General features: G+C 43.5%; 1 protein-coding gene across 4 annotated transcripts in view; it reads right to left on the bottom strand.

Annotated features, from left to right (window-relative positions):
- Nucleotides 1-26,134, bottom strand: part of acacb (acetyl-CoA carboxylase beta) — a 127,256-nt gene extending 101,122 nt beyond the window's left edge. For 3 of the 4 annotated variants that reach the window (XM_068006050.1, XM_068006054.1, XM_068006053.1), the window contains exons 1-8: nucleotides 26,028-26,134; nucleotides 24,266-24,408; nucleotides 13,769-13,901; nucleotides 8,675-8,813; nucleotides 8,441-8,550; nucleotides 7,369-7,450; nucleotides 5,760-5,858; nucleotides 1,861-1,970 (exon numbers count right to left, since the gene is read on the bottom strand). In XM_068006050.1, the coding sequence (XP_067862151.1) occupies nucleotides 1,861-1,970; nucleotides 5,760-5,858; nucleotides 7,369-7,450; nucleotides 8,441-8,550; nucleotides 8,675-8,813; nucleotides 13,769-13,894 (666 nt within the window). In that variant the 5' untranslated portion in view covers nucleotides 13,895-13,901; nucleotides 24,266-24,408; nucleotides 26,028-26,134. The remainder of the gene's footprint in view (nucleotides 1-1,860; nucleotides 1,971-5,759; nucleotides 5,859-7,368; nucleotides 7,451-8,440; nucleotides 8,551-8,674; nucleotides 8,814-13,768; nucleotides 13,902-24,265; nucleotides 24,409-26,027) is intronic. The other variant, XM_068006051.1, reaches the window with a different exon arrangement.
- Nucleotides 26,135-26,345: the final 211 nt, after the last annotated feature.

Genomic DNA, 26,345 nt, shown 5'->3' with positions numbered 1-26,345 from the left:
GCAGTGCAACCTTTTTTGTATTGTATGTTGAAGGATGTGATGGAGGGGAGAGAATTGTTGAGAATGATGGGGGAAGGGGTAAAAAGAGTGTTTTGAGGTGCTGCTAAGAGAGGTGGAAAGGTGAAGAGCTGTACTCACCCTTGTTGCTCTTTTGAGATCATTGTGTCTTTTCCTACATTGAAGCCATGTTCTGGGGGTGATGCTGGTGGCACTGACACTATCAGCCGCTTCTGTCCAGGCCTGCTTGACAATGGCCTTGGGGATGCTCCTGCGGCTGGCTGCAGGGGAAGAGCAGCTCCCTCCTTGCCTTGACTTTGTCCACTAGGACCTCCAGGGAAGCATCAGAAAAGTGAAGGCAAACTTCATAGCATCATGGTATCGTAGTATCATAGTACAGTAAAGCGCAGGAGGCCGCCGTTCTGCCCATTGTGCCCGTGCCGGCTCTTTGAAAGAGCGATCCAATTAGTCCCACTCCCCTGCTCTTTCCCCATAACCCTGCAAATTTTTCCCCTTTAAGTATTTATCCAATTCCCTTTTGAAAGTTACTATTGAATCTGTTTCCACCACTCTTTCAGGCAGTGCATTCCAGATCATAACAACTCACTGCGTCAAAAAAATGTTTCCTCATTCTGCTCGTTGCAGTGTTCAAGATAAAGACAATGAAAAGTCTAATCTCCGTTCAACAGTGCACCCCTCTTCAATAGGCCTTGGCAGTCGTGCCAGAAATTGCCTGCGGCAGGTGGGCGGGCTGCCCAATTCCCGACAAAAGCGGGAGGGCCTTCATTCAAATGTGGTGAGACCCGGAAGTTAAAATTGCCCGGGTCTCCCCCTGAAGAGTTCATGGGGGTTTCCCTCCCATTCCAGCCCCCGAGTTAAAATCAGGGCTCCAGAGTCCACACTATGGGATGAAATTAATAAATGGTTAGCAAGACGTGGCAAATTTTAATCACTTTTTTAATGCATTTTGCATGTGCAATGGTTTACATCCACCCCAATTTAAAATGAACATAGTTCCTCCTCTTTTGCCCCATCAGTATATTTCAAGATTAAAAGTAGAAAAGATCTCATCCAAAAAAATTGACAAAACACACACAATATCCATTAACACGCAAAGACCTCACTTTCTGTCGCCACTATATGTGGTTGTACCATGTGTTAGCACATTCTGGCAATGGAAATGCAAGTTCAAGTTCAAACTGGTCAACTACTGAGAAATGCAGCTGGGGCAGAATAGAAAGATCTTTGTCTAATGCATTCTAGACTTGAGCTGGGACACGAGTACTTTATGTTGCACCCAGGTAAAAAAAAAATACAACTATAGTTGTAGATCCTGCCACACAGTCCTCCATCAAACAGGGCAGTAATGTGAACCCTGGACTCCAATGAGAATTTAGCATTACACTACATGAATTATCAGCTAATTCACCAGTTTCCAAAGATTCTCGCTACCTCCCATGCCAGATACCATCATCTCAATAGAGAGGGTAGGCTTGGTTCCAAAACTCTGCAAAAACTGCTTTTGTCAGTTGCTCACAGATATCACTCTTCAATTCCTTCCCTCCCCTGTCCTTTACAGCAAAGTGCTTCTCTGGAGTGTTTTTTGCCTCTCCCAAGAGATCACATGGTGTGGGGTGAGGAGTGTATATATTGTTATACACAAGGTACCACGATTGTGTGGGACAGGCTGGATGGACCAGAGGGTCTTTTCCTGTCCTTCACTGTTCATATGTTCATAACTCAAGCCATTGGAGATCAGGAATTCACCACATGAAGAAACACAAACATTGACTTATATCCCACAACCACCCTAGCAACAATTCTTGCCTTTATTTATTTTGTCACAGGTACAATAGTTCCTACCTGCAAACCTTCAGTGGCATCTTGCACACAGCCACGTATGTACACTTCCTTAGGGACACTGATAATCCTCTTCAGTCTCTGATCTTCCTCAGTCCATTCAAGAATCAGACCTAAATTATGGCAGGACACAACATATTTAACCCCTATGCAAATAAGCAATGGAGAGATCCTGCCAGTCAAGACTGGAGGCATTGGCCCATGTGTCAAGTGCAGAGAAAAACAAGCCAGAAAAATAGGAGCGCCATCCTCTGATCAATGTAGATCACTCAACAAACTTGCAGTGATTTTGTTGCAATTTCTCTCAGTTTTTCCCCCTCATCTCCTGAAGGTTGTGACTAATGGTTGCATGGGCATCCCGGCCTAGAAATTCATCTGCGCAGCGCCCGTTTCCTAAATGCAGGCTCATTAAGAGGTGGAATTGCACCGTCATCCATATTGGTAAAGGCCAGAAAATTGGCGTGCAGTGCCTGCGCCTGCAACAGGCGTTGGGTTAGGCCCTTTGCATATGCAAATAAGGGGCCTAACACCTGTTTGAAGCCCCCTCGGAAAGATTGGTTTGCCCTGAGGCAGCCAGTGCCTGTTGCTCTCGGGAAAACCAGGTCTACATGCAGCCTAACAGACGAACCCTGCAGGCCGCTACCAAATAAGGTAAGATTTGAAAATATACTGACCTGAACGCGGGCCGCTGCCAGCCACCGCTCCTCACCACCACCACCGCGCCCCCCCCTGCAACCCTCGATTGTTGCCAGCGTCACTGTGGCCTGTAATGCCATTCCGCTTTGCCGGTGAGCTGCCATGGGACGCCTATTATTAGGCGTCCGCAGCTCACCAGCTAGATGATAACAAGGCCCGAGTCTCAGTATCGGGTCTCAACATTCAGGTGCAGGAATCGTTCCTTGCACTCCCCATGAGCCGAAAAAAGGGTGTCCACAAATTTCTAGGCCCCCGTATTTTGTTCTAAAGACCATTGTTTGTCTTTGAGCCTAGACAATGAGATAAGGCAGGCTATTAACCAATTGGGAGCAGGACAAATCAAGCTCAATTCTGTTTTCATCAAGCATCAAGAAATGTGTGCTATCTAACAGAGTTCACTAAACAGCAGTGAGAAGTTACACCAAGTTACACCGAAATTACAGCACAGTAACAGGATATTTGGCCCAACTGGTCTATGCCAGTGTTTATGCTGCACACGAGTCTCCTCCCTCCCTACTTCATCTAACCCTATCAGCATACCTTTCTATTCCTTTCTCCCTCATGTGCTTATCTAGCTTCCCCTTAAATGCATCTATACCATTTGCCTCAACTGCTCCATGTGGTAGCACGTTCCACATTCTTACCGCTCTTTGGGTAAAGAAGTTTCTTCTGAATTCCCTATTGGATTTATTAGCGATTATTTTATATTCATGACCTCCACCACAGGTGGAAACATTTTCTCTACGTCCACCTTTTCATTATCTTAAAGACCTCTATCAGGTCGCCCTTCAGTCTTCTCTTTTCTAGAGAAAAGAGCCCCAGTCTGTTCAGTCTTTCCTGATAATGATATCCTCTCAGTTCCGGTATCATCCTTGTGAATCTTTTTTGCACCCTCTCCAATCCTTTCTACATCCTCTCTTTAATATGGAGATCAGATCTGTGCACAATAGTCCAATTGTGGTCTAACCAAGGTTTTATACAAGTTTAACATAACTTCTTTGCTTTTCAATTCTATCCCTCTGGAAATGAAATCTAGTGCTTGATTTGCCTTTTTTTGGCCTTATTATCACTTTAGTGATTTGTGTATCTGTACTCCTAGATCCCTTTGCTCTTTCATTCGATTTAGACTCTTATTATCCAAGCAATATGTAGCCTCCTTATTCTTCTTACCGAAATGCACCGCCTCACACTTATCTATATTGAAATTCATTTGCCAATTACATGCCCATTCTGTAAGTTTATTTATGTCCTCTTCCATTCCTTGGTAATAACTACACCTCCCAATTTGGTTTCGTCCACAAATTTTGAAATTGTACTTCCGATTCCCGAATCCAAATTGTTTATATAAATTGTGAACAACAATTGGGAAAGCTGGCTGATTTTTTCCCCTCCCCCAAGCAGGGGTGATGAACCAATTACAGTCTTATGTCTATAACAAAATCTGCTAACTCAGCAGACTAAAATCTGAAGTAGGAGTCTTCTGGTATATATGGTATATATTCTTGATCTTTCAGAATGGATCATGCATCAAGCACACCGACCAAAAGAAATAGATTACAATAAAACTCTACCTGCCCTGTACAAATTATATAACAAAGATAATTAGTTGCTCTGGAGAGACATTTTCTTCTCTTCACTTGGTTATTGCTCTTAATATTTCAAATGCCCCTTTAAAACAAGTTGCTACGTAGCGACAAGGAATTTCAGCTGGGCTCAAATCCAGGAAAAGTTTGAATTGAGAGTCTGACTGTCAGGTTTTGCATGTTAACCACTGCATTATGTTTTCTCTGCAAAAAAATAAAATTTGTTGCAATTTGTTTAAAGCTGAGCAGGAGAGGCTTCACAGTGGCTCAGTTAGTAGAGTAAACGCACTGTCCAGTGTGGAACTGAGTCATCACACCAGAGGTCTCAAGTTCAATCCCTGGTCTGTGCTGACTTGATTGATCTCAGCAGCATCAGAAGTCAGCAACCCCTTAGCTAAGGAGAAGGAACAAAATTCAGCCAAGGTCTCTGTTCCTGATCACTACCCAGTGATTCATGTGGGAAAATGCTCGCGTAATGTGGCATAGTGGGTTCTCAGAATCAGAGAAGTCAATTAACAAACAGGTGAGTTTTAAAAAGACATTTCACTCTTCATGCTTGCCTGCTCTCAACTCCCTGCGTTCTGGAGAAGGTAGTCCCTTTATTCACTTATGATTCCTGAACTAACATAAGTATTACCTTAGCCCTGTAACTTAGACAATCCTACACATGTGTACATCAAGTGAGGTCAGGATCATCCTTGGCTATGTGCACCGTGCTGATACTCACTGCCTAAGCTCACTAACACTTGGGCAAGGTATTGGGGACAGGTGGTGGCATGGAACCATACACTAGTATGAGTCAACACCTTCAGGAGAGGATGGGGCAAAAGCCAACAAGCAATAATATATTGTGGCACAGTAAGTTAGAACACTACTGCCACAGAGATCTTGTTACTGAATTACCAGTTTCAGCTGGCTTCCTTTGAGAAGGCACAGAGCAAAAACTTTGGTACTTCCCTACTTCCCTACTTGGAGGGAAAGAAAAAAAACCCACAATGTAGAGAGGAAGAATCATATCAGGCTTCTCTTGCACACCTACTAGCAACTGGTTTCAGAGCTACACTGCCAGAGGTCAACTCTTCAATGAAAACTCAACTGAGGGGGGCGGACAACATTTTTTCTTTTCTTATTTAATTGCCCCACTTCAATTCTTTTCCCCCTCCTTCCTCATGCTGAAGTATGGAATGTTGCAGGTTGCCAGTACTCAAACTGCTAAACGCTCAGCTGGTAGCTAATTTTCCTGAGGGCCAGTAGCTCTGAATGACCTCCCAAGCTGAAGTTTAGGCCCCATTAAAATGAATGGCTTCACCAGAGACTTGGAATGGCAGGTCTCTGATGGACTTGAGTAGAAAGTACTACCCCCTGAGCTAACTTTCTCCTTTAATAATGTAATGATTTTAAAAATGGTCCTGACTATCACTCATTCAACCCATTCAGAAAGCTTAGTTAAGCTTATCTTGGCAATTTTGATCCACTCTATAAAAACCTACAATAACATTAAAATGTTTATTAACGTGAAGAGCTGTTACAAAAAGGAACAATAGCTGCACAACACAAATCTTCCTTTCACTAACTCCTGTTTCTACTGGTGCACAGGGTTACCACGACACCATGCACCCTTACCACTTCCACTCCAAGGCAATGTTGGGATCCCCGCAGTCTGTGCTACAATGGAGGAGGCTACTTTATCTCCTAATGCCCACATAGCCTGGCTCGAAGGACCTACAAGAAGAAAAATACACAAAAACAAATGGAGGCTGAAGTGAAAAAACAGAATGGAGTCCATACTGAATACATTGACTTTATGTTTAGTTTATAAGTAATACTCAAACATATCTATTAAAGCTTATGCAATAAGAAAACGCTAATCGATCTATCCACTCCAATCCTCTAACGCCTCAGCACAATATGACTGATTTACTTCAATATATTTAATCTCCTGTAGGCAGTGATCACAGGTCAGATTTTTAAGAGCAAAAAAGTACAAATTTCTCTTAGCTTTTGAGGCCCCTCTCAGAAAAAAAAGTTGAGAAAAACTTGTTATCTAGTCTTACCTAGAATCATAATGGCCCCAGAATTTCCTGGAGACTCGCACCATTGGAATGGCGCATCTATGGCAATGAATTTGTTTTACAGTCCTTAGGTAGGTCGGGGCGGCGGGGATGTAAAAGGAGAATGGAAGGGAGCGAGTGTGGGCCATTATTGGCCCGAAGTAGTCCTGTGAAGCCAGAAGGAGCACTCCTGTTCCTCTTGGCGCCACATTAAGTTAAAAAGAAGAAAAACTTATCTTTATGTTGATGGCCTCCAGCTGTCCCTTTAGGAAACACTGGTTAGGCCACAGAGGGAAGCGGAGAAACTGAAACTGCCCAGCGCATGCTCCGCTCAGTTTCTGACCAATTTTGAAAAGGGGGTCCTAAACGGGCATTAAGCCCCTCATTAGCATATGCAAGAGGCCTAATGCCGCCAGGGATACCTGAATATCGCCCAAGCCAATATGGCGTTGGATGTATTACAAGCGCCCTGCAAAATGGAACTTTTTTTGCCTCCATTTTGCACCCGAGAAACAGCCGAAGCAAGGTCCAATTTCAACCCCCGTTTGTTTATTCTGAGATATTTTAGGTATCTTACATCACTAATGTCATCTTCTAAATAAATGATTAAAAAGAAAATCTGTAACTAAGAATGTTCCTGAAGTCTGAATACAGCAGTTGAGAGTGTACGAAACCCAATCAACTTTCTGCAAGTGATCAAATTTAGAATGGTGAAAGGATTTGAAATTTAGAATTCTATGGTTCAGGGTCATGCCAATATTGATCTGCTAAATTAGTTAATTGATGCAGTTGGGGCAAGGCCATTGACTGTGCCACTTCTGAGATCCCCGATTCACCAGTATGCTCGCTTTGAGCTATTCAAATTGCTTTTCCAGGAAATTTTGGAGTAAATTTGCAGTGGGAAGATTGGGGAACAAAACGGTATAATTTACATAGAATTAACAGCACAGAAACAGGCCATTCAGCCCAACAGGTCTATGTCGGTGTTTATGCTCCACACGAGCCTCTTCCCATCTTACTTCATTTCACCCTTTTTATAACGTAAATCACTGATTGCGCCATTCCAGGAAATTGTCGGCCGACAGATTACTACAGGAACTTTGGATTCTCAGAGCGTTGACCTTTGCATGGAATCAGATGGCTTTTCTCAATTCAGTGGTTCTTTATTGAAAAGATCTTACCTAGAAATGCAATGTTGTGTTTCTGAAGGAGCTCTGGAAGTGTGGGGTTCTCTGAGGCATGTCCCCAACCAGCCCACACCGCCTAGAGGAACATGAGAATGCCGATTTCATACATATGTCCAGATATAGAGCTTAGATGATGATTAAACTTATTACCACAATAAAAAAAAGACTACAAGCTAGTTCATCTCAGATGTAAGTGGGAATTTCCAATGAAACCATTTTTCTAACCCAATTATACTCTTGAGGATTCAGGCTTCACATTAGTGACAGATAAACACTTACACCAGGAATTGCCTTTCTTGTGTTCCTTCCCTGGTCCCCCACCTTTTTCTTTGCTTCTTTTGGTTAGACTCCTCCTCTGGTCTTATCTGTATTTAGTACAGCATAGTCCATCATAATTCCTAAAAAGCCAGCATCTCTCCAATCAGCTTTTGCCACACTTCGATTTCTAACTGAAGTTTAATTTCTGAAATGTTATTTTTGAACTATTTTGAAATGGTCTTTGTAATGGATGGATGATTATTCTGAAGGTCATTATCCCTTTTAAGATGGCAGAGCACTGGAGGATGCTAGGTGAAATCTTTATTGGTCTAGTTTCAGCAATAGTTAGCCAACCTGTAAGGAGAACCGGAAAGGCAGCAGATCCTAATGCAACACTCAACCTTTTGGTCAATAGATGGCAACTGTGGTGAAGTCAACAGACCATGTACTCTCTTTCAAGTTGAATAAAATGTGTCAGGAAATAGCTGAGCACACAAAGAGAAATAAGGAGAGGAAAGGGAGACCCAGTGGCATTCTAACACATTGCAACATGAAGTGGTAAGAAAGAAAGGCTTATAAAGGACTGGGAACATATCGAAAGCATGTGTGCTTAGTTGGGGGCATGTACATTTCATAGATTTGGCTGGGAGAGAAGGAGTATGAGCATGTGGAAGGAAAGGGAAAACTAGCAAGATTAAAAATATCAACAGGTCATTAATATCACAAAAATTCCAAGTCTGGTTTCATGGTTATTCCCCATTTTATTTTAAATTTTTGCAACAATACAATGAATTATACTGCAATTTACCTGCACTGGGATTCTCTTTGCAATATCCACAATCAGTTCGACATTAGCATAATTATTGTTGTTGGATCCTCCTGATACTGGTACATAGTGATCTGCCATTTTGATGTACTCTAAAGGAACAGCATTCCACAGCAATGAGGTCTTTTAATTTGTAGAACTAGTCTTAAAGTTATAACAGATTTAATTCAACAGAAGCAGAAGTCAAATTCTGCACAATGAATTCCTTCAGCGTACCTGCATTGGCCTTCAGATCTTCAGGAGTAACCATAACTACAAACCGAATTGCTCTCTCATTCCGAAACATTTCATAGGACCATCTGCGGATGGACCGCATGCATTTAACAGCTGCAATGCCATTGTTGGCAATCAGAACCTGGCAAAGAATAATGGCACAAGTCAATGGGGCAAGAATTGTCCATACTCACACCTCCTTCAAAACGTGTAATGCATCGTGGGAATTATTAAGCTATGAACTCAAGTTGTATTGACCTTTTCTGGAGATAAGGGTACTCATTTTTCTTTTCTCCTATGACTTAGCAGGTAAATGGTGCAATACTGAACCATATAAGAACATAAGAAATAGGAGCAGGAGTAGGCCCATACGGCCCCTCAAGCCTGCTCCACCATTCAATAAGATCATGGCTGATCTTCGACCTCAACTCCACTTTCCTGCCCGATCCCCATATCCATTGATTCCCCTAGAGATCAAAAATCAATCCATCTCACCCTTGAACATATTCAACGACTGAGCATCCACTGCCCTCTGGGGTAGAGAATTTCAAAGATTCACAACCCTCCATGTGAAGAAATTCCTCCTCATCTCAGTCTTAAATGGCCGACCCCTTATCTTGAGACTATGCCCTCTAGTTCTAGACTCTCCAGCCAGCGGAAACAACCTCTCAGCATCTACCCTGTCAAGCCCCCTCAGAATCTTGTATGTTGCAATGAGATCACCTCTCATTCTTCTAAACTCCAGAGAGTATACACCCATTCTACTCAACCTCGCCTCATAGGACAACCCTCTCATCCCAGGAATCAATCTAGTGAACCTTCGTTGCACCACCTCCAAGGCAAGTATATTCTTCCTTAAATGAGGAGACCAAAACTGTACACAATACTCCAGGTGAGGTCTCACGAAAGCCCTGTACAATTGTAGTAAGACTTCCTTACTCTTGTACTCTGACCCCCTTGCAATAAAGGGCAATATGCCATTTGCCTTCCTAATTGTTTACTGTACCTGCTTGCTAACTTTTTGTGTTTCTTGTACGAGGACACAAAATCTCTCTGAGGTTAATAGTTTCTCACCATTAAAAAATATTCTGTTTTTCTATTCTTCCTTCCAAAGTGAATAACCTCACATTTCCCCACATTATACTCCATCTGCCACCTTCTTGCCCACTCACGTAACCAGTCGATATCCCTTTGCAGACTCTATGGGCATGATTTTAAAATGAAAATGCGGGTACGTTGGGGGCAAAGAAAATCAAAATTTTCTGGAGCGGGCAGGAATCCCGGGCTCTAACCCGCTGAAAAACACAAACGACCCAGCGTCATTTGGATGCGCGTGCCGTTCCCGAACCTGGAAGTCCCACCAGCAATTAAAGCCGGCGGAACGATATTAAAAGCAGCATTTCAAGTACTTGAAATGTGCATAAATGCAATTAAGAATGATGGCAAGCGATTTCTATGCTGCCCCAATGTGTTTCCCGTGCTGTGTGAAACGCACCATGGGGAAGTAGTCAGGTTTCAGCCGGCAGCCATTTGGACTTTTAAATCCCTGTTTGACAGATGGGGATAAAAGGTGAGTTATTGCAGCAGCGCCCTCAGTTCTCTCAAACTTTTGGCTGGGAGATCTTTGTGTTTAGACTGAAAATTCTTGGTTCACACTCAGAATTTTTCTGTTTACAGATATTTACCTACTTTTTGGACCCCCTCAAACTGACACCATCAGGATGGGGGGGTGGGGCGCAATGGCTGCATTCACGAGTACATCCGAGGAGGAGGAGGAATATTGCCATCCTCACCTGGCACGACATGCACTTCCACCACTTGTAGCTCCACAACACAGTGGTGTGCTGCAGGCACCTGCACAAGAGCAGAGAGGGGAACAATGCAAGGACCAACATCGCAGGAGGCACTACCCTCATGAGAGGGTCTACAGACTGAAGCTGAGCCTCCTGGACCTCTCTGAGGAGCAGTGCCTACGAAGGCTGAGAGTGAGTCGCCAGATGGTGACAGACAACAGCAGCCTCCTTCATGCCTGAATGGACTCATTTCTGAGCCGTGCTTGAAGCTCAATGGAGGCTAGCCTTCTCTCCATCGCAGACATTCCAGCACTTACCTGCGACACTGTCTCAGACATTTCCGCAGTTACATCCAACACTATCTCATACAGTTCCTCACATACCTTTGACACTATCTCAAAGATTCACACACGTACCTGTGCCACATTTCCACTAATGCAGGAGTTGGACTCCTCCAACCTCTGCGCTATTGTGGAGAGTGTGTGTGGCGCCTGTTCCAGTACCTCGCAAATATGCAGCTGTCCCTCGATCATTCTCCTTTAAAGGATGGCCCCCAGGGTTCAGCATCTGCGTCCAGCTGAGCAGACCCTGGCGAGGGATGCGCCCACCGACGTAGACTCTCCACAGCTGCCCCTGCCACCTGTATCTGCTCGTGCTCATGTGTGTGTGTTAACTCACCAGGTGCCAATCCAACTAACTGACTACTAGGACCCACCAAGGTGTGAGTATCTGCACTGGTGGATCGCTCACTAAGATGTGACGGTGCGTCCTCAGATGCCGGGAGTTCCTCTGAGGAATTGCCCTCTCCCGTCACTGAGGTCGTTGAATGGCCTGGACAAGAACAGAAGGCAATATTAAGCATCATCACAGATGTGTCATGTTGCGATGAGCATACTGAGGTGTTCAACACGCCAATCATTCTTAACATCAATTCATGTTGTGTGTGATGAATGTTAAAGTTGTGTCATCAGACGTTGTGGGGTGCCAGTCTCGCGTCCCCGACGGACAGGCACTCGAGGGTGCGGCTCCAGGGCCTCCTCCTCCACCTCTGTGAGGACCACTATTTGTTGAGGCCCCCCTCCAGTCCTCCCCCACTCGCGTGCATTTTGCGCTCTCTTCTCCTATAAGGGGAGAAAGTACAGACGTGTGAGTGAGTGAGGGTGGTCAGCCAATAAATGCATTGCTTTGGATGAGGCTGACCATGAGAGAGATACATCAGAAGGTGAGTATCAGACAGAGATATCACATTGGATCAGGATTGGGGTGAGTGGTAGTGGTGGGGTCACAAATAGGGAGGTGAGGATGTGCACAGGAAGTGAAGGTAAGTTGAGGATGAGCCTTAAGTGGGTGTGAGGAGTGATGTGATGGAGTAATCTTGGCAGTGCAGAATGATGTGAGGGGGGGGTCGAGGGGGTGATGTGCAACATGGGATGCAGGAGAATTAGTGAGAGCACTCACTTTTGCTGACCTAGGTAGGTCATTGAAACTGTTCCTGCACTGGACCCAAGTGGGGGATATGCTGCTCCTGCTGGTGACTTCCTCTGCCACCTCGAGCCAGGCCTTCTTGGTGGCAGGGCGCTTCCTCCTGTCGGCCGGGTACAATAGTTCCCTCCTCCTCCTCCTCACCCCGGCCAACCGCACCTCAAGTGAGGAGTCACTGAATCTTGGAGCTGCCTTGCCTCTCTGGTGCTCCATTCTGTCTCCTTGCTCCTTGCTTCAGAATTCAACATTGGAGCAATGGCCTTTTAAATCCAGTTGCTCCAGCTGACAGCAAGTCATGTGGGTGCGCAGTTCACCCGCTGCGCAGCTTTCAGACGGCAAACCCGAAAACAAGGTTAATGGCCAAATAAGTTGCGATCGCGCGGGGAACGGTAAGGTTTTATTATTCGGGTCACCCGCACGCCCATTCACCTGCCCCCCCACCCCACCCCACCTCTGCCATCCCGCCGCCCTTTTAAAATAGTCCCCTTTGTGTCCTCCTCACAGCTTACTTTCCCACCCAGCTTTGTATCGTCAGCAAACTTGGATACATTACACTCGGTCCCTTCATCTAGGTCATTAATATAGGCTGTAAATAGCTGAGGTCCAAGCACTGATCCTTGCAGCACCCCACTAGTTACAGCCTGCCAACCTGAAAACGACCCGTTTATCCCTACTCTCTGTTTTCTGTCCATTAACCAATCCTCTATCCGTGCTAATATATTACCCCCAACCCCGTATCTTGCGTAACAACCTTTTATATGGACCAGGAAAGAGCAAGGTTGAAACTCTAGTCTGTGCTAAGCTAGTTCAACAGTTATAATTGGTCTCAGCATCCTTGGGGTAGAAGAGGGTTCCTTCTCCTGACTGCTATCCAGATGGATATCATTTCCTAATATTGCAGAAAGAGTAAGTTTGGTGACTGAACAAAAAGGAACACTAGAAGTTGGAGGACAGTTTTCAAGAAAACAATTCCTCCGTTCCTACTTTTTATAAAATATTCTCCCATTTCTGTACACCCTACTGCACAAGGCACTGAAAACAAAAGGGCAGACGGACAACTTATTTCCAGTCTTCAGCCTGTGAGGCAAAGATGCATTCAAGGCAACTGGCTTCTTGATCTTCTCACATTCCACCTCTAACACTTATATTTTCATGATTATGGGTAAGAGTACTTTTAGGTTCTGAAAAAAGGTTAAGGAAATTGGACACTTCTTTGGAAAAAAGGAGTTTTCAAAAGAGATCTGATTGCAGTTTTCAAGATTATGACGTGAACTGACAAAGCTAATAGAGGTAAGTTGTTCACTCTGGCAAAGGGTCCAAATATTAGGAGACACGAGTCCAAAATTAGGAAGTTATAAATAAGAAGGGATATAGGGAGGACTATTTTCACCCAAATAAGGTTATGGACAAGTTACCAAGGAAGGATATTGAATAGGATAGTATAAATAGGTTCAAGGGGCAACTAGCTATGTTTCCAGAGAGAAAAGGATTCGGGGGATCTGATGAAAAGGTGGAAAAGTGGAGCTGCTCTATCAGGGTTTTTGGGCCTAATAACTTTTTTCTGTTCCTAAAAATTCTTATCTTCTCTCATTTTCTCTTGTGCATTCTCACTCTTACATTCTCACGTTTTCTCTCACGTATATGCATTCCTTTCCAAATAAAGTTTTAACTCTTAAATATATTCCCCTTCCCTCACTACCTGGATAATTAGGAGAGAAGGGCACCTGGCCCTGCTTTTTGTGGCTTCCCATGAAACCTACTTTTAAACACATTTTAAATTATTCCGTTTCACGAATCACACGCAAGCAGGAGTAGTACATACCTTTTCAATAACCCGATCCCCCCCAAACCGAGTGACAAACTCAGCAGGGGAGGCGACAGTGAAATCCCGGTGCTGATCCAGCCTTTGCTCCTCCCTGCCCTTCTGCATTTGATGCAAACCTGACATGCTAGGCCTGAAACAAAAACAACATATACACTTAAGGGGTTCTGCAAGACGCAGTCATTAAAAGGCTCCCTCCTTCTCATCTCCGCCCACCAGAATTTATGGACTGCATTCAGAAATTCTTATACGTCAAGAGTTGGTTGATCTTCATTCAGATGGCAGTATCGTACATGCCAGCCTACAAAACTCAGAAAAGCTGTTGGACAACTTCAAAAAAGCCGACATGGCTCCAGAAAAAGATAACAACTCAAAATACAACATGTAACATGAAAAAGATCCTTGAATAAAAGGCTTCTGACCAAGGCCACTGTTGCATTGGATTTCAGGATTTTTATTAGTGCTTTGTGATCATTTTCCATAACTCAGTTTGTTTTTCTGTGTAAACTGAAACCCAATGGCCTTATATGTGACATACGAAGAGACAATAACAAATAAAGTGCAATGAGGCATGAACTTCTCATGACTTGAGCTGCAGCTATATCCAAAATTTCAACAGTTGTATTATAGGGGGAAAAAATTAAATTTTTGAAGTGCCATTCTTGGCAGAGGAGAGCAGGACCCTGCCAAACCAGTGGTGGTTTTAGAAATTTCTGAAAGGGCAACTGAGCTCTGGTGATGCAAAATTTATTTCTTTGGGGCAACTGGCAAAATGTCCATCTCCCCACCCAGGAAATTTAGATTTTTTTTTAAAATAGCTTTTTGGTACATTTTTCCCAACATTTTGAGGTGTAACATGATTCAGCATTTGAAGCAAAATATATTCTGGTTAGATTACAACTGCACTTTCAAATTCCCAACTGTCTAGCCTTTGGCCCTCCATTCACCACGACATTTCGACAGCTACCGATCTGCTCAATCACACTCTCACTTTCATCTTTGATGCCCTTACTCTCTCTCATCCTGGTCGTTCCCCCTGGTATGGCCCTCATCTCTGCTCCCTTAAGTTCTTGGGACACAGATTTGAATGTTCATGACGGACAACTAGTTTAGCCATTCATCGCCAGATCTGGTTGGATCACATAAAGTACTATCGGGTCCTGCTCTCCTCTGCCAAAACTGCTCGCTATTCCAGGATCTTCCTGGAATGAAAAGTTTACCCCCAGCTTCTCTTCTCGACTACAAACCATCTTCTTAAACCCCTCTCCCCAGCCCCCTCCACCCACACCTGCAACAAGTGCGAGAAGCACATGGACTTCTTTGTCACTAAGATTGATACCATCCGTTCAGCTGCCTCAGCCGCTTCCCTCCCTTCCCCTAGCCCACCAAGTCAAACTTCCCCTAAGGTTACCCCCGTCCTAGCCCTGAACTCGCATCTTTCTCTAGTTTCTCTCCTTTCTCCCCTCATGCCCTCTCCGAGCTCATCTTGACAATAAGACCCACCTTCTGCTCCTTCGACCCTATTCCCACCAAATTGCTGACCACCCAACTTCCCTTCCTGGCCCTCATGTTAACTGATGTTGTTAATGGTTCCCTCTCCTCAGGTACTGTCCGCCTCCTCTTCAAATATCCAGCACCACCCCCCTCCACAAAAACCCACCCTTGACCCCTCTGTTCTTTCAAACTACCACCCCATCTCCAACCTCCCTTTCCAAAGTCCTTGAATGTGTTGTTGCCTCCCAAATCTGTACCCATCTTTCCCACAACTCCAAGTTTAAATCCCTCCAATCAGGTTTCTGCCCCTGCCACAGTACTGAAACTGCCCTTATCAAAGTCACAAATGACATCCTACATGACTGTGACCGTGGTATCTATCCCTCCTTACCCTTCACGACCTGTCTGCAGCTTTTGACACTGTTCACCACACCATCCTCCTCAAACGCCTCTCCTCCGTCGTCCAGCTGGGTGGGACTGTGCTCGCCTGGTTCCATTCTTATCTATCCAGTCGTAGCCAGAGAATCACCTGCAATGGCTTCCTGCACCATTACCTCTGGAGTCCCCCAAGGATCTATCCTTGGCCCCTTCCTATTTCTCATCTACATGCTACCCCTCGGTGACACCATCCAAAAACACGTCACAGTCCACATGTACACTGCGACACCCACCTCACCACCACCTCTCTCGACCCCTCCACTGTCTCTCATTTGTCACACTGCTTGTCCAACATCTAGTACTAGATGAGCAAAAATTTCCTCCAACTAAATATTGGGAAGACCAAAGCCATTGTCTTTGGTCCCCGCCGCAAACTCCGTTCCCAGCCACTGACTCCATCCATCTCCCTGGCAACTGTCCAAAGCTGAACCATACTGTTCGCAACTTTGGCATTCTATTTGACCCTTAGATGAGCTTCTGACCACATATCCACTCCATCACCAAAATCGCCTACTTCCACCTCTGCAACATCACCCTTCTCCGCCCCACCTCAGCTCATCTGCTGCTGAAACCCTCATCCATGCCTTTGTGACCTCCAGACTGGACTATTCCAATGCACTCCTGGCTGGCCTCACATCTTCCAACCTCCATAAACTTGAGCTCATCCAAAACTCTGCTGCCCATATCCTAACCCGCACCAAGTCCCGTTCATCCATCACACTATGCTCGCTGACCTACATTGGCTCCCGGCTGGGATCACCTCGATTTTAAAATTCTCATCCTTGTTTTCCAATCCCTCCATGGCCTCACACCAACCTATCTCTGTAACCACCTCCACCCCTACAACCCTCCGAAATCTCTGCGCTCCTCCAATTCTTGCCTCTTGCGCATCCCTGATTTAATCACTCCACCATTAGCGGCTGTTCCTTCAGCTGCCTAGGCCCTTAGCTCTGGAATTCCCTCCTTAAACTTCTCTACCTCTCTCTGCTTCTTTAGGATACTCCTTAAAACTTACCTCTTTGACCAATATCTCGTTATGTGGCTCAATGTCAAATTTTGTTTGATAATGCTGCTGTGAAGCGCCTTGAGGTGTTTTACTACGTTAAAGGTGCTATATAAATGCAAGATGTTGTTGTCGTAGATATTAAATATTAAAATAAAAAAGTTGTAAGAGCATTGGGATTGATACACTGATAAGAATATTTATCAAGGGCACCAGACTAATCTTTAACCCTTCACTTTAACTCCACATCAAGAAACCTTCTGGGGTTTAGCACCCAGTTTATACCTAGGAATGAATGATACCCAAATTTGGCTTGCCAAACTGTCTTACATCAACCAGTTCAGATTGTATTGCCTTTTATTCTACCAATATCCAATTAGGATACACACAAGCTACAGAGTGAATGAGGTAGCCCTTCCTTGACAATATTCAAAGTTGTCAGACAACAAAGTCATGAACTAACAATTGTTTATCAATTGAGAATCATAGCTAGCAGCACTTAAACTTAAACATTGACTATGCAAATAATTGGTAGATGAGGTTAACTAACAAAATAAATAAGAGATTACAAAAGCACAGTTCAATTATGTCACAGTAACTCGGCATTAACAGCCTTCTGATTATAAATTTACAGTTGCGATCATGACTGAGACTGATCTAAATTGGTGGGATTAATTTAGAATTAGACTCCTTAGAAAGTTGACAAGTTAACAAGTTAACAAGATTTAGCCAGTCTACTGAATATGTTCAAGTTAGCAATGTTTCCAGGACCTACATAACCTGCTATTTTTATAAATCACACTTGACTCTTGATTTTTGCACCATCAGAAGATAATAGTAAACTCCCAGTTCCCATCTCCAGTATACAGAGGTAACAATCGGGCCCATTAGCACTGGAAGCACATGAAAAGGAGTGAGGCCTGTTAGAGCGGGGAGGGAGAGCAGGGAAGTTTGATTCCACTTGACATCTTACCACATGTACAACAGCACGAATAGAGGCCCTAAATGCTGATGCCTGGGTAAACAGAGTACCCTGTTAAACTTTGCACTCTGAACCTAAAGTACATTAAATGGACCCCTTTAGAGGTAAATGCTAATACAAGTACAACTGAAGAGTATACTCACATAGAATTTCATTTTCAGTAACTTTATTTCTTTATTTACAGATTGAAATTCAAGTTGTCAGGGATAAGCCCTCCTTTGACAGCACACATCATTATTGCTCCTCTGTTTCCTGCTTTCCAGGTTGCTAAAGCCAGACACGTCGTCCTGTAGCTAAAAGCGCTGGGAGGAAGGGCTACTCCCAGGACACTGCCAATGCTGATGCTTGCTGCTATCAGATGTGCAAGAGCAGCCCAGTGAAGACTCTGCACCCAACTTTTCTTCTCTTTTTTGGGGAAAACATCTGACCTTTGATTGGCTTTCCCTATGAAGTGCAGCTGAAGTCAGGAACTCAAAGCAGTGGGGATGCTTTGCATCCTGCTACTCCACAGCACAGTGCAATGGTGCTGTAATCCATGGTGCTACCTTTTGAAAGAAGAACATTTTAAGAAGCTTCTGCTTATACATACATGCAGGGTTCCATCTCTCTCTTGTTCTTGATTGCAGCCAATCGCTACTAACAGACACTGTTTGAACATCAATCCTCCAGCCTCACAGGTTCAGTCCTCACAAACTGAAACAGTCAGACCAACATGGAGGCAAGCAAATTATGAAATACTTACATAATGCATTGCATCCTGTTTCTCTATGGTGTACATGATAGTTGACTTACAATTATGCAATTTGCTCACTTTATTGACTTCATCACCTCAGCGATAAGCAGGCATGTGATCACCAGCAATATGTGTAGACTGGACTTCGGAGACATGAGTTTAGCACCACCGACTGATTTTGTAATACAATTTAGCAACTGTCTGGACCTCTGGTAATACTGTATAGTTAAAAGGATTTTGTTTTCCTATTTATCTGAAATATTATCAGCTCGAGGCTGGTAGAAACATTCTGAGCGCAGGGCTGGTATCTTGTTTCTGATCTGGACATCCTACCAGTTAATAAGATGAAACAGAGTGTTAAAAGTAACACATAAATTACAGTCCATGATCTAAACAACAACCTATGAACTAAATAATCCCATTAATTACTTTCAAAGGTCCGTTACTTTTCAAAACTGTGCAATGTATTGCTCGCACTAATAACAGAAGTTGTTTATGGTTGGCAATTACTGAGAGATTGTGTGAATAGCAGATTCTAGATTCACAAAACAGCACAGGGACCCGTTATTGTGTGAAGTGAATCATTACCTCCTAAGTGATTTGCTTCTCATTTGGACGGGTGGGCTGCAATGGGCCATGGTCCAATTTCTTTATAGTTGGGGGGGGGGATTTTCTGGGGGAGGGGCATTTACATTTCTGTGTTGGGGGGGGGGGGGTAAGAGAGGGTAGGTCTTTGACTCATTGTGCAGGAGATAGATAGTCTCCAGTTTTCCCTCAGTGTGGAAGCGAGGGGGACAGTGGCCCAGGGCAGGTTTTCATCTTAGTGGGGTTTGTGGAGGCCCAAACTGCATCTACGTGGGGGAGTAGGACAGGGAAGATGACAGAGTTCCTTCTCAGAGGTGGGGGGGGGGGGCAGAGTTTTTTCTCAACTGGGCAGGGGGAAAGAAAGGAGCGGTTGGAAGAGGCTCAAGGTACATGTCAGCTGGGGTGAGGGGAGGGACTGGGTTACTTCTCAGCAGGGAAGGGGGGATAAGGGGAAAGAGACCAGAAAGGGTTCCTGTGGGGGGTGGGAGAATTTGGAAGCAGCCAGAGATGAGAGAGGAAGAGATGTTCTTGCTCAGTTACTCAACAAGGGGCTCAAGGTCAGTTCTAGTGCTCTATAGGTTTATGGCGTTTTATCTTCTTACAATTCTGTGGCTGCATCAGAACCCACCTTAGCTCAACCCTTGCATGAATATTTTAGCAGCTGGGATCATATTCCATCTAATGTTGTCTGTGGCTGCCAGTCAGCATCTTTTCCCCTTACACACTGATTTCCTGAGGGCTCAAAAACAGTAGATTATGGGGTTGGCTGAAATTGCCCCATAATCCTTTACGGTTTATCCCTTCTGCACTTGAGCTAAAACATCATATATGCACAGAAGAGGTTGGAGGATTATGAACAATTTCAGGCAGTCCTGAAATCAGCTGTTTTGCCAGCCCCCACGTCTTTTCTGGCTGGGGGTTGTGGGGAAGAGGGGGAGGAGAAACTATCAAGAAACAAGAATACATGTGTCATTTTAAAAATAATGCATAGCTCAAAAGTTACAACAATCCAGTTATGAAAAACACAATGAGCCTTACAAGCAATATCTCTTACAACTTGCCATTAATGTGGAAAAACCTCCCACGCAATTTTGCAGAGACCTCATCAGACTAAAATAGATACCAAGCCGAAGAAAGAGATATTAGGAGGGGTGGCCAAAAGCTTGTTTAAAGAAGTGGGTTTTAAAGAGGATCTTGAAGGAAGAGAGAGACGGGATGTGAGGAGAGAATACCAGAGCATGACGGGAGATATTAATGAGCTCAAGCAATGCTGATCTGCAACTCTATATCTAACTGCACCTGAAAATTCCAAAACTTCCCTGGTTTTGTCTCCACTTGCAGCAGCAGGTCACACCTGTAGAGTACTTCACTGGACAATACTCACCCAAGCAAGACATCCTACAGCAATCCTGATTGTGAAAGATCATTAACAGCTTGCAGTGCACAAGTACTTCTCCACTCTCCAGGTGAACAAAAAGGGCACCTTTCTGTAAGAGCTTCATGTAAAGCTTTTTAAACTAAACCAATGAGGGGTAAAAGGCCAGTTACAAATACAGTTAATCTTCCTTACCACAAAGTGCAGGTGCGAAATCTCTACTATTAGAGAAACACAGTATTAAATACTGATGGCCTATTCCATTGAAGTTTATTGACCAAGATCAAACACGTACTGCTTGTCAAAGCATATAATGTAGATAGAACAGATTTTATCGTAAAACAGTGAGGGGCGATCAAATTTTATTTTGTTTTATAGCACCATTGCCTAATCAGAAAGTAAATTCATGCAAGTGTTGATTTTAACTGGCTTGGAACAGTGACCCAGAAACTCCTCAATCAATCAAATTCTTCTTGGAATGCACTCCCAGAATTATCTGCTTCCTTCCTAGAACTATATTCAATATACCAATAAATCTCAGGGCAAGGTGGCTAAATTACAATAATATTTCCAATGCATGGGCAGTGACTGATTATGTAAATAGTTTGACTCATTCCAAAAAAAAAATCGATGTAGTTAGTGCTGGAGACTTTCCAAATGTGCTGTTTTTCAGTTACCCAACTTTTGCTGAGTTATCATTTTTGCCACCTTAACTTACTTTTCTGTCCACTTTGTGGCTCCTCCCCCACACCCTTAAGAGACAGCGAAGGGGAGAGAGGGAGAAAGAGAGAGATGGTCTCAATATTGGTGACAAAGAAATCCATGGAAGGGATGAAAGTTGGCACTGCAGCTGGTACAAGATTTGGCACACATTCTTTTCCTGCTGGTAAACTTGCCGGAGTTTGAAACTGGGAATATTCCAGGAACTTAACTTCCATGACACCAATATGACAATACCATTCCTTTAAATGGGATGAACTGTACCCAGATATCTCCATTTGCAGGAGGATAAAGAGATACCTCTTAAATTGAATTCTTGATAGCTGAAAAAAATTATTCCTTTAATGGACAACAATAATTCTGCACCAGAAAGAGAGAAAAAAAATCACTATGTTTTGACCAAGAATAATCAAGTGCTCCAGTGCTATATCAACATTAATAGAAAGGGTATTTGCTTTGAAAGCTACAAATGCTGATTTTGTTTTCCCACAGGCATACATTTTGGTACTGATTAGCTCGAGGGCACTGCTAGAAACTAAAGGACAATAAAATTAGAAGATAGGTTATGTAATCAGCAGCAGCACTGCAATTCTTTAGATAATAAATGTACAAGAGGTATTGCAGTTCAGCCAATACACAGGAGAAATAGAGCAAGTTTTTTCAGGATTAATTGGATTTCCACTTTATTATGGAAATTGGTAGAAGATTCTTGCCAGATAGTTAACCTCTTTGTTTTGTGTTTTTGGTGCTCTGCTGGACATCAATATCCATTAGAGACCTGAAGGGGTATCCCTACTCTTCTGGTCAGAACTAAAACCCAGAATATAAATGAAGACTACACTAGGCAGTGAGGCAAAATGTCTGAAGACTGGAATAAAGCAGAAGCAAAATTCATTTTTTTTTTAAGTTGTGAGTGATGCTGGCGAGACTGCATTTATTGCTCATCCCGAGCTGCCGTGAGGAGTGGTGCTGGGCCTTCTCCTTGAATCGCTGTAGTCCTTGCGGTGATGGTGCTCCCACGATGCTGTTAGATAGGGAATTCCAGGTTTTTGAACTAGCGGTGATGAAGGAATGGCAGCATATGCCCAAGTCAGGATAATGTGTCACTCGGAGGGGAAATTGTAGGTAATGTCATTCTTATGATTTTGCTGCTCTTGGTGGTAAAGGTCACGAGGGAAGGAGGTGCTGTCCTAGTAAACTTGGCGAGTTGCTACTGTGTATACCAGAGGTTTAAGGAGGGTATTCCAGAGTATAGGGCACAGATGGCTGAACGTACGGCTGCCAATGGTGGGACGATGCGATTGCGGGATGCTTAAGAGGCCAGATGTGAAGAAACGCAGAGTTCTTGGAAAGTTGTAGGGCTGGAAGATATTCAAGAGACAGGGAGGGGTGAGACCACAAAGGGATCTGAACACGAGAGTGATAATTTTAAATTGGAGGCGCTTGGGGACCAGGAGCCAATGTAGGTCAGTGAGCACAGAGACGATGGGTAAGTGAGACTTGCTGTGAGTTAGGATACAGGCAACAGAGTTTTTAATATGCTCAAGTTTATGAAGGTTGGAGGATGGGAGGGGCAGCATGCAGATGAGGAATAGAAGGGAGCCAAGGATAGATCCTTGGGGGACTTCAGAGATAATAGAGCAGGGGTAGGAAGAGTAGCCATTGCAGGGGATTCTCTGGCTACGATTGAATAGGCAAGAGTGGAACCAAATGAGAGCAGTCCCACTCATTGGACAATGGAGGAGACACGTTGGAGGAGGATGGTATGGTCGACCGTGTCAAATGCAGCAGAGAGGTCAAGAAGGACGAGGAGGAATAGTGCACGATGGTCACAGTCACATGTGTGACTTTGATTAGTGCCGTTTTAGTGCTGTGGTAGGGGCAGAAATCTGATTGGAGTTGCAGGAAAAATGGGCACGGATTTGGGAGGTGACAGCATGTTCAAGGGCTAAGCCAGTGTCCCTTTGAGATGTTGAACTTTTTTTTTAAAAAGCATCAATATATGCAAAGTAAATAGAATGTGGCTACTCACCGTATCTGTAGTTCTGCATTACTGGCTCTATTTTACCCACTCCACTTGTTACATAAAGCCACTGATGGGAGGACTACCCATGCATTTCCAATAGCATCAGGGCCACAGAATGGGCAACCAGTGAACGAGAATATCCATTTCAAGGTATAGTTTGCTCAGTGATGGATTTGTTCTTGGGTATGAGGATATAAATGAACCTAACGTGATGAGTTGTTAAACCAAAGCCCTATCTATTCCATTGGTTCAGGTTAAAAGGTTCCATGGCATTATTCAAAGCAGAGCAGAGAACTCCTCAGTATCCTGGCCAACATTCCTCCTTCAATCAACACCATCAATATCTGGGTATTAATCTAATTGCTTTTTGTGGTACCTTGCTGTGTGCAAAATGGCTGTAACATCTGCCTCACAACAGTCTCTGCAATTTAAACCAATTCATTGTATTTGAAGTGCTTTGTGATATTTGTGATAAAGCACTCTACAAATGCAAATCTTTCTTTTTAAAAAAGTGCACTCCAGTTTACGGAGTCAGCTGTAAGCACAGCTGGAGCTGTAGTAGTAGGGCAACTCAGCATCTCTAAGTTGGTGGAGGGAAGGGTACGGTGATAAAATAAAAATCACCTCAATGTTCCCACTCATGACTACTGTCCAGTGACTCCTGCTGAAAATTATGTTAAGAAAGATCTGGGCTCAGCTGTGATGTTCCCAACAGTCACTTAGTCAGCCAACACTCACTATCTAAGCTGATATGTGACGAGCATACATGAGAGCATGGTACCAGCATTTGTGAAACCATACCTGGGAGGAAGGAGAAACAAAAAGACACCTTTCATTCACCCCAAACCAGATGTCACCATTTGGGCAATATTTATCACAACATGAAGATTGACATTAGAATACTTATTAAAAAATTGTACATTAGCATCCAACAGGCATTAAAGACAGGCTCAAACAAGTACACACTTTATTGGAAGAGAGGATCATGCAAAAGGATTGGATTAAACAAAGTTCATAAGACAGGAACAGCTTTTTAATAGGCATCTGGAACTCATTGAAATCACACAAACTTTGCTTAACTTCCAAACCAAAACAATTTTTCATATTTGTATAATGCAATTCTAACTTCATCTAGTCCCACCTTCCTCCAGATAAGTAAGCTTTTTCTTGTCTGTCACTCAGTCATATACTCGTGGTTTTCAAACTTTTCTGAATAGGTGAACCTTTGTTGTACTGACATACTCCCAGGGATCTCATTTCACAATTTTCAAAAGATGTCATCGGCTATCCAAAAGGAAAACAGTAAATCATTGCAGAAAACATTTTTATTCATATAAACCAATAGAAATAACATCCTAGTAAGCTAACAAATGAAGAAAAGTACAGAAATCTATTGAGAGTTATCAGATGATTTCAGGCATCCTCTCGGTTCTGGGAATCTCAGTTTGGGAACTTTTGTCATCAAGCTGCAGAAATGTATTTTGAATGCAGAAGGGTGGGAAAGAGTGGGAAAATTGGAGAAAGAGTCAACTCATTAGGGCCACGAACAACTCCCTCCCATATGACTTGTATCCTCAAGGACAAGAGCAGAAATGTTGTGTAAGTTCCCCTCCAAGTCATACACCAACTTGACTTGGACATATCAATTTTTTTTATATGTCATTGGATCAATATCCTGGAATTCCCTACCTAACATCTTTGTGGGAGCACTACTGCCACACGGACTGCAGCAGGAGAAGACCCGCCACCACCTTCTCAGGGCAACTAGGAATGGACAATAAATGCAATCTTATCAGCATCACCCACATCCATAGAACAAATACTAAAAAAAATCCTCCAGTCAGTGTTACTGCAGGATCATTAGTGGCCTCAGCCTGAGAGTAAATCTCTAGCTTGTGTTCTTGCGTGGGACAATGTGGAGTGCAGGGAAACTCTAAAGGGGATCAGGAGAATTTTTTTTTAAATGTTTAAAGCTAAACCAGATTACTTCTCTCCCACCACCGCAACCCCCCCACCCCAAGTTTTCTCCCCATGTCTCCTGAGGAACTGATTCTTGCTGGGGTGTGGGTACACAGGCAATGGCAACTCGCTGCAGGCTCTTTATGCATGAACCTGGACAATGAATGATAAGCTATTCAATCATGAAGGACACCATAGCCAAATTCCTAGTCTGTATGGTCCAGCTCCATATTAAGTGATGCCTTTACTCACAAGACATTGGAGGTTAGGAAAATTTAACTTGTTTTTATACAGTGCCTTTCATGACCTCAGGATGTCCCAAAGCAGTACACAGCTAATGAATTATTACTTTTTGAGGCGTAGTCATTGTTGTAACGTAAGGAAACGCATCAGCTAATTTGTGCACGACAAGGTCCCACAAACAACAATGAGATAAAGATGCATTATTGCCAGATTTTCTAACTTTATTAGCAAACAGATCAATTAAAAACTGTATACCTTTCACTCCACGTTTTAAACCCTTGACCACATTAACATCCATGATGTGGAGATGCCGGTGATGGACTGCGGTTGACAATTTTAAACAATTTTACAACACCAAGTTATAGTCCAGCAATTTTATTTTAAATTCACAAGCTTTCGGAGGCTACCTCCTTCCTCAGGTGAACGATGTGGAAAACTTGGTGTTGTAAAATTGTTTACATTAACATCCAGCAGACATTATTCAAAGACATTAACAAGAACACAATTAGCAAAGAGGCTAACACCTGAAAGAACCGTTTTAAACAAAAACCAAGTAGAGTCACATGAAGCAGTGTTTACAACCTTTTAAACTGGTACCTGGCCAGCTTTCGTCAGAAGAATTGTTTAGCTCAAAAAAATACATGCTTCGCACAGAAAGTAGGCTAGAGTGATCTTCTGTGTTCTTTAAAAAAAACACTCACCTCTTCAGCTGTTGAAACCACGTAGAAGCTGGATTGTTTTTCCCTGCCACAGAAGAATTCAAGCTTACATTTTAGTTTTCAGTGAAGTCCTTGGACTAAACTTCATTAGTTCCCTCCCACCCACCCACCCCAAAGTCCAAAGAGCAGTCACGGTAGCAAAACAACATATTGACTTTTAACTTCCCCCCTACATGGTGCTTGTACGAACTCTTTCATGAACTCAGCAGAGATGACTGCTGCAGCTAGCCTGGCAAGTTATATTTATTCCACAGTATCCAAAATCACTCAGGAAGAGGCGGGTTTAAAAGCATATACACA

This window comes from Heptranchias perlo, chromosome 25 (genome assembly GCF_035084215.1).
Source record: "Heptranchias perlo isolate sHepPer1 chromosome 25, sHepPer1.hap1, whole genome shotgun sequence".
Classification (NCBI taxonomy): domain Eukaryota; kingdom Metazoa; phylum Chordata; class Chondrichthyes; order Hexanchiformes; family Hexanchidae; genus Heptranchias; species Heptranchias perlo.
The sequence above is the reverse complement of the archived record's forward strand: the minus strand, read 5'-3'. Positions and strand labels throughout refer to the sequence as shown.